The sequence below is a fragment of the Erinaceus europaeus genome, unplaced genomic scaffold (genome assembly GCF_950295315.1).
Source record: "Erinaceus europaeus unplaced genomic scaffold, mEriEur2.1 scaffold_518, whole genome shotgun sequence".
Taxonomy (NCBI): domain Eukaryota; kingdom Metazoa; phylum Chordata; class Mammalia; order Eulipotyphla; family Erinaceidae; genus Erinaceus; species Erinaceus europaeus.
In genome coordinates this window covers 1-11,276 of record NW_026647816.1, presented here as the reverse complement: position 1 = coordinate 11,276, position 11,276 = coordinate 1, and the positions used below count along the sequence as shown (strand labels likewise).

The following is an 11,276-nucleotide window of genomic DNA, read 5'->3' as shown; positions in this document are numbered from 1 at the left end:
CAAATGGCCCAGACAATCTTTTAAGGGTTCTCCAAGCTCGCCCTCTTTTTTTTTCTTTCATTATTTATTTATTGGATAGAGACAGCCAGAAATTGAAAGAAAAGGGGAGACGGGGTGGGTGGGGGGACACATGCAGCCCTGCTTCACCACTGGCAAAGCTTTCCCCCAGCAAGGGGAGACCAGGAGCTTGAACCTGGGGCCTTGAGCATCGAAAGGTGTGTGTGTTCAACTAGGTGCACAACCACTCAGCCCACCAAGCTCTTCCTCTTTATAAGCCCAGTTGAAGGACTTCTAGATTCTTCATCCTCCTCCACTCTGTGAGCCCCAAGAGTCTAGAACACCTGCTCTTTTGATCTCGAAGAGCCTGTCAGGGTCATAGAGATGACCCCTGGGAAACATTCCAGAAAAAAAAAAATTTCCACAGTGAACTTTTTAATTTTTAAAATTATTTATTTATTCCCTTTTGTTACCCTTGTTTTTTTCTTGTTGTAGTTATTGTTGTTGTTGTCGTTGGACAGGACAGAGAGAAATGGAGTGAGGAGGGGAAGACAGAGATGAGGAGAGAAAGATAGACACCTGCAGACCTGCTTCACCGCCTGTGAAGCGACTCTGCTACAGGTGGGGAGCCGGGGGCTCGAACCCTGGATCCTTAGGCTGGTCCTTGCGATTCGCGCCACTTGAGCTTAGCCCGCTGTGTAACCGCCCAACTTGTGAACATTTTTATTTTTAACCAGAGCACTGCTCAGCTCTGGCTTATGGTGGGGGGTGGGATGATTGAATCTGGGACCTTGTAGCCTCAAACATGAAAAGTCTCGGGCTGTAGCGCAGCGGGCTAAGCGCAGGTGGCGCAAAGCACAAGAACCGGCGTAAGGATCCCGGTTCGAACCCCGGCTCCCCACCTGCAGGGGAGTCGCTTCACAGGCGGTGAAGCAGGTCTGCAGGTGTCTTTCTCTCCTCCTCTCTGTCTGCCCCTCCCTCTCTCCATTTCTCTCTGTCCTATCCAACAACGACAACAACAATAATAACTACAACAATAAAACAACAAGGGCAACAAAAGGGAATAAATAAATAAAATAAATTTTAAAAAAAGAGAAAAAAAACCCCAAAAAAATAAATAAAAAAAAGAAAAGTCTCTGCATAACCATTATGCTATCCATCCCTGGCCTCCACAGTGAATTTAAGGAAACAGAAATACAAAGCCCCCTTTGTGTGAACTCCAGGAGTCCAGGTCCCTCTACCCCACGCCATTCTATTCAGAGCAGTGACGAGGTCTTAGAAATATTTCCTAATTAGGGGGAACTCACTTCTCTTCCAGGGAGTCTCTGCACCTCTGAAGAACCCCAGGATTCCAGAAAGCAAAACAACCCTAAAACTCCAACTGAATTTTCTTTCATATATATAATATCAATATTATTATTATTATTATTTTAGCCTCAGCTCCAGCTTGTGGTGGTGGTGAGGACTGAACCTGGGAGTTGAGGGCCTCAGGCATGAAGAACCATGATGCTATATTCCCCACCCCCCAACCGATTTTCTAGCTCAAACCTCTAGGACCCAGAATCACCACTTTCCAGGGCGTACAGTTCCCATTAATCTTCCACCTGCCAGCGACCCCCCCTCAAATGCCCTGACTTCTCAGAATCAGGCCCTTGACCCTTGCCCCCCACCCACCCCGTCCCCCAATTTTCCATTTCCCAACAGCCGGGCAGACTGGCGCGTGACTTCCCCACCCGGGGTTGGGGTGTGTGTATGGTGGGGGATGGGGGATGGTCTGGAATTCTTAGCAGTTCCGGATTGGCCCCGCACAGCCTCCAGGTCCCGCCTTCGTCGCCGCCGATTGGCTGGCCGCTCTCCCCTCTGAACGCCCCGCCCCTAGGGTCCAGGCGCTATAAAAGAGGCCTCGGCCCCCTTCCCCTCCTAGTGCGATCGGCGGTCCCGCGGATCTGTTTCTTGCTTCAACAGTGTTTGGACGGAACAGACCCGGGGACGCCCCTACTACCAGCCTCCTACCACCCTCCAACCTTTTTTCCAGTCGCAATCTGCGGAGCCATCTGTTGTACCATCTTCTTCTGGGACCAACCAAAACCAATTTTTGAGCCTAGCTCCTTACTGCCGACCAGCCATGAGCTCCCAGATCCGTCAGAACTACTCCTCGGAGGTGGAGGCCGCCGTCAACCGCCTGGTCAACTTGCACATGCGGGCCTCCTACACCTACCTCTCTCTGGTGAGGGTCCCCAGGACGCCCCAGGCCCGCATCCCCCCCCACCCCCCCGCCCCAGCTGCGCAGGCGCTGGCCTCCTTTGTCCTGTTGGGTGGCTGCAGGGCGGGGGTTGGCGCGACCAAGCCTCTCCCGCTGATCGCGGTTCCCGCCATCTCCTCCCCGCAGGGCTTCTATTTCGACCGTGACGATGTGGCTCTGGAGGGCGTGAGCCACTTCTTCCGCGAATTGGCCCACGAGAAACGTGAGAGGGCGGAACGTCTCTTGAAGATGCAAAACCAGCGCGGCGGGCGCGCCCTCTTCCAGGATATTCAGGTAAAGCGCTCGGGCGGCCGGACTACACTTCCCAGCAGCCCCCGCGCGGGACAGCACCTTGGCCCCGGCGGCTCGGGCGCCGCGTGGCCTTCTGGGAGGTTGAGTGCGGCCTTCGCGGGCTGTTGACGGGGCTCGAAGTGGAGGCGCGCGAAGCTCGCGGGTCTCGGCGGTGCAGACCGCAGCCGCGCGGTGTCCGAGGGCTCGTTGCAGGAGACCGGGCGGACGGGCGGGCGGGCACGGAAGTCGCAGACGTGACTTGGCTAGGGCTCGCCCTCCTCCCAGACCGCTGAGAAGTGCGGTCAGCGTGGAGTTTGTGGCCAGCTGGATCCAAACCTCTTTATCTTCTGTACAGAAGCCGTCGCAAGATGAGTGGGGTAAAACGCAGGACGCCATGGAAGCCGCCTTAGTCTTGGAGAAAAACCTGAACCAGGCCCTTCTGGATCTGCATGCCCTGGGTTCTGCCCGCACAGATCCGCATGTAAGTACCCTGAACCCCCCTGCCCTGCCCTGCCCCGCCCCCACGAATTCCTGCCCGGGGAACTCTCCCGGGAATCAAGCGGGCATTCTGGCACACGGATCCTCCCTGATTGGTGGTCGCTGCGCCTTTCTTTTCTCCCCCCTCAGATCTGTGATTTCCTGGAGAACCATTTCTTAGAAGAAGAGGTGAAAATCATCAAGAAAATGGGCGACCACCTCACGAACCTCCGCAGACTGGAGGGCCCCCAGGGCGGGGTGGGCGAGTATCTGTTTGAGAGACTTACCCTCAAGCATGACTAGGAGACTCGGGAGCCCCCACCCCCCCCCCAGCCTCGTGTGCGAGGCTTCATGCGGAGCCCCTCCCTGCAGCCACCCTGGAACCCTCTCTCCAAGCCTTGGACCAGATGGGAAAAAAAATAAAGCTTTTTGCAGCAGCTGGTGGTTTTGTGTTGTTCATGGGGAAACTGTTCTATTTGACCTCCCTCCCCTGTTGAGCGTGATATTATAGTAGCAGGTTGCTTCCATTGGGGGTGTTGACTGTCTAGGCCAGAATTCCTGGAGTAAGTAGCTGGAAGCACTTTTTTTTTTTTTTTTGACCAGAGTACTGGCTGGCTTATCATGGTTCGGGGATTGAACCTAGGACTTGAAAGCCTCAGGCACGAGTCTGTTTGCATTACTTTAACCAAAGTCTCTTTGCATAACCATTATGCTATACCCCCACTTTTTTTTTTTTAATAGCAATGTTAAGAGATCTAATTAGGTCCTGTTTTATGAGCCTGTTGGTTTAGTAACTTTGAAAGGAGTCTGCAAGGCTAGCAAAATACTTCAGACTGTACTTGTGTACCACGTTCAAGCCAAGCCCCCCCCCCCCCCAAAACTGAAGGATGCTTCCAGTGCTGTGCTTCCTCCCTGCCTCTTATCTGAAATAGTCTGCAGGCTCAATCCTGGGAGCTGACTAGAATAAATCCCTCGATATGAGCAATTGTATTACCCCGGGGTACACTGACCCAACCTACTTCAACTGGCTACTGTAGGTGCTAGAGAACAGGATTCACTTGACCCCGTGCCAGGAACTGCAGCTGGTGCTAGGTACTGGGCTAAGCCCCCACAGCAATTGGATGTGATTGGGGCAAGATTCTCCCAATGGGGACTGAAGAGGCTTGGAGGTGGCTCTGCAGGGAGGTGCTGTGGCTAAATTCCCAAGACTAGGTCAACTCTGACCCACTGCCCTGTCACCAGGTTTTGGTCAAGAGGCTTTTAAGAGGAAGTTTCTGTTGGACACCTGTGCTTTTGGCTACTTAGCACCATGTCCCACCTGTTGTCACTGCACTTTGCTGGCCATTCTTGATGGCAGAGGGCAGAAGAGCCTGTGTTGTTCGAGTCACAAGCTCAGTGACTGAACAGAAAGGGTGACAGAGCTCTCTTGCCCTCCTAGAAAAGCCATCGACCCATGCGAATACTGCCAGGTTGGCTCGGGTGTAAATACAGACAGAGCAGTACTAGAAGGTAAACAGTTCTTCAAAATTGAGCCATGCAGGGACCAGGGCCAAAGTCCAGAGACCACAGAAATAACAGGCACTAAGCTTCCCTACGTCCAACAGGATTTTTTGCAATGACAGAAATTTGCAATATCTCTGCACCTCCCAGGGGGGTAGTGTGAGGAATTTATACTTCAAGAGACACTTGCTGTTTGTGGCTACCCTCTGGATCCTTTTTCTAGTGATAGTTTGTGTCAGGTTTTTGCTACTTATAAGTTCAATTCCAAGTAAACAAGACAAAATGGGAGATAGCTCACATACCGGGAACTACACACCTTATCAAGTAAGCAAGACAGAGTCACCTTACTTGGAAAGAACACTGGAAGGCCAGAGAGAAAGCATACGGGTTGTGCAAAAAGACTTTCTTGTTTTGAGGCCTGGAGGTCCCAGACTCAATCCCTAGCATCACCATAAGTCAGAACTGAGCAGTGCTCTGTCTAGTAGAAAGAAAAAACAAACCTGGAGTCTAGAATAGAGATTCAAGTTTCTCCAAGACAGCCAAATGAAATAAGGGATCAGGGACCCACATCTCTGTGTGTGTGTGTGTGTGTGTGTGTGTGTGTTAGGCACAAAGGTAAAGTGGAAAAGGAGGAGGCCACCAGGAGGAAGGGGCTCAGAGCCAGGCTCAACCAAGGTCAAAAAAGACCTAGCAGTCTTAAATATAGATGTATTTTTCCATCTCTGGACACACTTCACTCATACCCCTCCTGCCCTCCCCCTCCCAACTGCAAACCAAGTGCATCAGACACCACAAAGCACACACGTGATGAGCCCTCTCCCTGTCACCAAAGCTGGGGCGGAGAAGAGGGCACAGCTTGGGGGGGGGAGCAGAAGAGACTCGAGGTAAATATGGAGGTTCTAGAACCCAGTGGGCTCAGTTCTAGGCCAAGGGAAAGGGATCAGTTTGTGGCACAGTGGTAAGGTTCTAGATTCAACAGTCGGGACCTAGAACCCAGTGGTTTCATGATAGGCCTAGCGGTTGGAGGGATGGATGTGTGCGGGGCTGTCAGCCAGAGGAGTCCCTGGAGTGCGCAGGAATCTGGAAAAACTGGCAGAGCTCAGACTCGATTCAAAGGAGTTGGGTCTGGAAAAATCCAGAAAGGCTTCTAGGCCAAGACCGCAAGCTCTTCAGTAGGAAAGGGAAGCCAAGTGGTTCGGCCACCCCTCACTTGGCCAAAGTGTGGAGGCAGAGGGGATGTGGGGGAGCGGACACCCCAGGAGGGTTAGGCCAGAGTAAACACTGAGGGCCTTGTCCCTGGGCGGGAGTCACGAAGGTGAAATGGAGGACCTTCTGCAATAAATTCCTGAACGTGCCCAGGGTCCAGACTTGACCCAAAAGCAGAGACCCCAGGTGGTTCTGCCAACACTTGGTGGTCTCCAGGTCAGACCTGAGCACCCCATGCTCTGTGCGTTGAAAAACTGACAAGCCACCAAGGGTCCTAGGAGCCCCCAACCTGGAAGGCAACAGGTCTGGGTTCCTAAAACCACCGGGCACGGGAGCAGGATAAAAGGCAGATTTCCCCGCCTGGTGTGTGCGTGAGTTTGGGGGGACTCCTGGGCACAATGATGCATTCTGGAACCCAAGAAAGGCACGGCGTTGAGATTCTGGAGTGTAGGGGACTTAGGGAGAGAGGGGGAGAGAGAGAGAGAGAGAGAGAGAGAGAGAGAGCTCGGAGTTGGCAGGGCTGGAGTGTAGGGCGGAGAGGGCGGGCAGTGCTCCCCCCAGAGGGTTCATGGTGGGGGGCACGACAGCACCGTCTGCACAGGAGCCCACCGAGCTTAGTTGCGCTCGTCACCCAGGGAGCTGGCGGGGCTGAGTGGCTCGCTGGGGGTGCTGAGGGTGCTGGAGGGCGCCGTGTCCACCGAGCCGCGCTTGCTCCCGCCGGTGGAGGAGGCGCAGGAGGCGCGGCGCGGCCACTCGGGGGCGCGGATGTTGCGCCGGTCCTTGGCGGCCTCGGCCTCCTCGTCGTAGCGCTCGCCATCCGCGTCGGGCACGTCGCGGGGCTCCTCCTCGTCCTCGCTCTGGTGCGGGCTCGAGTGCCGGGACAGCGAGGGCGACGGCGGCACCGATGCGGGCCGCGGGTAGCGGTAGCCCTGGGCCTGCGTGCAGCCGGGGTGCGGGCTCGACCTCGGTCGGGGTGGGGGGCGAGGCCCCGCAGACCAGTCCCGGCACCCAGCCGCCCACCCCGCGCACCCAGGGGGCTTCGAACCACAGGAGAGACCCCCCGACTCCAGGAAGGGCACCCCAAAGTCTCGGTCTCCCCTGACCCACCCTGGATGGAGACCTCAGGCTACTCACCGCATCAGCCTCATGAGGCTCGTAGGTGAAGTGCTCTGGAAAGGCCTTGGCCAGCGCCATGTGCCGTGCGGACATGTAATACTTTGGAGAAAGAAGAGCTGGGGGTTAACCCACATCTGCAACCTTAGGATAACTGCTGTAGCTTACAATAGAGGGTTGGGGATTCACAACTCTGGGGGTGGGAACGGTGTGGAATTATACCCCTGTTGACTTGTAATTTTGTAAATCAATCTTAAATCACTAATAAAAATTTTTAAAAATAATTTAAAACAGGAGAGGTTGGGGAGCCCGCCGTAGCACACTGGGTTAGGCGCACATAGTATTAAGTGCAAGGACCCCGGTTCGAGCCTCCCCCCCCCGCTCCCCCACCTACAGGGGGGTTGCTTTACAAGCGGTGAAGCAGGTCTGCAGGTGTCCATCTTTCTCTCCCCCTCTCTGTCTTCCCCTCCTCTCTCAATTTTTCTCTGTCCTATCCAACAACAATAACATCAACAACAACACAAGTGGAAAATAAGTGTCCAGTGAATTCAACGGGGGGAAAATGGTCATAGGCAGGGGTAAATAGCATAATGGTTATGCAGAGACTCTCATGCCTGAGGCTTCAAAGTCCCAGGTTCAATCTCCTGCATACCGTAATCCAGAGCTGAATAGTGGTGCTCTGGTAAACAAAAAAAAAAAAATGGCCACAGGAGCAGTGGATTTGTAGCGCAGGCACCGAGCCCCAGCGACAACACTGCAGGCACAAAAGAAAGACAAAAAAGAAAGAAAAAAAAAGAGGGGGGGGGTGTCAGAAGTCAGCCCTGTCTCCCCCCCCCCATAAACAGGGCTATCCTGAACCTCGCCCTCTATGCAAATGAGCACGCTCAGCCGCACCTGCCAGTGCACAGCCTGCAAACCAGCACCATTCCGTCTCCAACCCTTATGCAAACAACAACAGCCGAGACTGGACAGTCTCTGAACCACACTCCTTGGCAAGAGTGAGTCTAGAGCCTGGTGCCGCTTTGGCCACACCCCTATGCAAATAGGAGAACTTTCGACCAATCAGGTGAGCCCGTGAAACACCGACTGGCACGCAGCCGCTGCTCAGGAGGATACCACGCCCCTTGAAGCAGCCCCGGGAACTGCAGAACTAGGGCCCGCAGCCAGAAGCGGGGTGCGGGGTGCGGGGTGCGGGGGTGGGGGAGGGTGCTGCCCGGCAGAGGCGAGGGGGTTCTACCCGGCCCAGGTATTTCCAGTCTAGAAGGTCTGAGAGGCGCTCGGTCCGGTTCCGCTGGATGATGCGCTGCCGTCGGCTCTGCTGGCAGAAACTGTAGAGGAAGGAGGTGAGCTGCGAGCAGGAGTCATCCAGGCTGCGGAACCTCCGGTCCAGAATGTAGATGCCTGTGTGGGAGCAGGACGAGCGATCAGATAAGATAGCCTATGGGGGAGCCCCTCGGTTCTCCCTGGGACGGGGGTTGGGGGGAGAAGAGCGAGCCTGCTCCGACCCGGGGATCCCAGGTGTCCACCCCGCCCTCTCTTAATGGTCCAGAAGTCCATCCCTTCTCTCTTAATGACCCAGGGGTCCATCCCTCCTCCCCAGTATTCGAGAGCCCCGCTCTCGGTTTGGGTGCAGACCATAAGCTGAGGGGTCTGCAATGTGCTCCTCCATGAAGCAGCCGAAGCCGGAGAGGTTGGTGGAGATGCTGGGGATGCCCATCACAGTGCACTCAGCTGCAGGGAGGTGATGCAGGGAGGTGAGAGAAGGGCCGAGAGTTACAACTCCCCTGCTGTCTTCTTAATCCTCCAAAAAGCTCAAACTGCGCCCTCTACCGGCTCCTTTACCAAGTGCGGGCGCGGTGCTCAGACAGACTGAAAGCCCTACTGTGCAATCATCTTTTTTTTTTTTTTTTGGTACGTGTGCGTGTCCGTGAAGAAGCACACACACACACACACACACACACACACACACACACACACACACACACACACACACACACACACTCACACACACACACACTCACACACACACACAACACACACTCACACACACACACCACACACACTCACACACACACACACACCACACACCACACACACACACACCACACACACCACACACACACACACACCCCACACACACACCACACACCACACACACCACACACACACACACACACACCACACACACACACACACACCACACACACACACCACACACCCCACACACCACACACACCACACACACACACACACACCCCACACACACACACACCCCACACACCCCACACACACACACCCCACACACACACACACACCACACACCCCACACACACACCACACACACACACACCACACACACACACACACGTTGGCGGCAGGAGAGCCAGAATAATGATTCTGCAAAACTGTCATGCCTGAGGTTTTCAGGTTCCAGGTTCAATCTCCGGTACCACCGTAAGCCAGAATTAAGCAGTGCTCTAGTCTATCCGTCCCTCCCTCCGTTTGTATCTCCCTCTCATTAAAATGAAATGAATAAACTAAAAAAAAAAAAGAGAGAGAGAGAGAGGGAGTCGGGTGGTAGCACAACGGGTTAAGCGCATGTGGCGCCAAATGAAAGTACCGGCATAAGGATACGGGTTCGAGCCGGGCTCCCCAGGCGGTGAAGCAGGTCTGCGGGTGTCTATCTTTCTCTCCCCCTCTCTGTCTTCCCGTTGATTTCTCTCTGTCCTATCCAACAATGATGACAGCAGTAACAACAACAATAACAACAACAATAAACAAGGGCAACAAAAAGGAAAAAATAGCCTCCAAGAGCAGTGGATTCATAGCGCAGGCACTGAGCCCCAGCAATAACCCTGGAGGCAAACAAAATATTAATTAATTAAAAATTAAATTTAATTAAACAATTAAAAAAATAAAAATACAGGGTTAGGGGAGATAGTATAATGTTTAAAGTTTCACATTCAATCTTCTGTACCACTATAAGCCAGAGCTGAGCAGTGGTCTGGTATATAAGAAATAAATAATAAATGCTTTTTTTTTTTTTTGCCTCCAGGGTTATTTCTGGGGCTTGGTGCCTGCACTTCAAATCCACTGCTCCTGGAGGCCATTTTTCTGATTTTTTTGCCCTTTTTTTAAAAATATTTTATTTTATTTATTTATTCCCTTTTGTTGCCCTTGTTGCTTTATTGTTGTAGTTATTATTGTTGTTGTCGTCATTGTTGGATAGGACAGAGAGAAATGGAGAGAGGAGGGGAAGACAGAGAGGAGGAGAGAAAGATAGACACCCGCAGACCTGCTTCACCGCCTGTGAAGCGACTCCCCTGCAGGTGGGGAGCCGGGGTTTGAACCGGGATCCTTATGCTGGTCCTTGTGCTTTGCGCCACCTGCGCTTAACCCGCTGCGCTACAGCCCGACTCCCTTTTTTGCCCTTTTTGTTGTCATTATTATTGTTGTCAGATAGGACAGAGAGAAATGGAGACAGGAGGGGAGGCAGAGAGGGGGAGAGAAAGACAGACACCTGCAGACCTGTTTCACCGCCTGTGAAGCGACCCCCCTGCAGGTGGGGAGCGGGGGCTCGAACTGGGATCCTTATGCCGGTCCTTGCACTTCGCGCCACGTGCGCTTAACCCGCTGCGCTACCACCCGGCCCCTAATAAATGCTTTTTGAAACATGTAGCTTCTGTTACCGAGGGGCTCCCTCAGGATATTGAGTGTCCCACATGTGACCTGGGCCACCAGCTCTCATCACAAGAGCTACGGTGTCAGGGGCACACACTGGACAAACAAGCTCTGGTCCATGTCCCTGATCAGCAGAGGAGGAGCCTGGGTTGCTGATGGGTCTGACCTGGGCCCTCGACCACGGAGAGGCGCCTACTCACCTGGCGTGTAGCCCCAAGGCTCATAGTAGGAGGGGAAGACCCCCAGGTGGCAGCCGCGCACGAACTCCTCATAGTCCACGGGCAGCAGGGGGCTGGTGGAGGACAGGAACTCGGGGTGGAAAATGACCTGGCAGAGAAGGAAGGGGTCGGTCCCCCAGCTGACGCGGCTGTCCCTGAGGTTCCAGAGTGACCTGGGGGGCTGGAAAAGCTGTCTAACCCTAAACCTAGCCCCTAACGCCAATCCTAACCCCCAGCCCTTAAACCCTAGCCCTGACATCACACACGCCAGGACCTGGGAGGTGCTGCCGTGTGTGCCAGAGTGATGCTCAACTTTATTCTCTCTCTCTCTCTCTCATGCTGAAAAATAAATAAATAAATAAATAAATAAGGGGGCCAGATGGTGGTGCACCTGATTGAGCACACACATTACAGTGTGCAAGGACCCAGGTCAAGTCCCTGGTCCCCAACAGCAGGGGGAAAAGCTTCATGAGTGGTGAAGCAGAGATGCAGGGGTCTCTCCCTGTCTCTTTCTCTATCTCCCCCACCCCTCTCAATTTCTCTCTGTATTT

The 11,276-nt window shown here is 53.9% G+C and overlaps 2 protein-coding genes across 2 annotated transcripts; one reads left to right on the top strand and one right to left on the bottom strand.

The window, feature by feature from the left end:
- The first annotated feature begins 1,908 nt into the window (after nt 1–1,908).
- On the top strand, nt 1,909–3,444 carry FTL (ferritin light chain). The gene is made up of 4 exons (XM_016193825.2): nt 1,909–2,224; nt 2,387–2,533; nt 2,886–3,011; nt 3,158–3,444. Exons 1-4 carry the CDS (start codon nt 2,123–2,125, stop codon nt 3,308–3,310), a joined length of 528 nt encoding a protein of 175 aa, XP_016049311.1. The 5' UTR covers nt 1,909–2,122; the 3' UTR covers nt 3,311–3,444.
- A 1,155-nt stretch (nt 3,445–4,599) lies between these two features.
- Nucleotides 4,600–10,898, bottom strand: LOC132536483 (glycogen [starch] synthase, muscle-like; the record flags this gene model as incomplete). The annotated part of the gene is made up of 5 exons (XM_060184404.1): nt 4,600–6,648; nt 6,848–6,928; nt 8,064–8,227; nt 8,462–8,557; nt 10,708–10,898. Coding segments are annotated over 5 exons (853 nt in total), but the record flags the coding sequence as incomplete, so codon positions are not given.
- Nucleotides 10,899–11,276: the final 378 nt, after the last annotated feature.

What these genes read in the sequence shown, in the direction of transcription:
- FTL (XM_016193825.2), top strand. Translation starts at nt 2,123, where the DNA reads ATGAGCTCCCAGATCCGTCAGAACTACTCCTCGGAGGTGGAGGCCGCC. An exon ending in CCTACACCTACCTCTCTCTG is followed by an intron (nt 2,225 to 2,386) that starts GTGAGGGTCCCC and finishes TCCTCCCCGCAG; the next exon opens with GGCTTCTATTTCGACCGTGA. An exon ending in CCCTCTTCCAGGATATTCAG is followed by an intron (nt 2,534 to 2,885) that starts GTAAAGCGCTCG and finishes TCTTCTGTACAG; the next exon opens with AAGCCGTCGCAAGATGAGTG.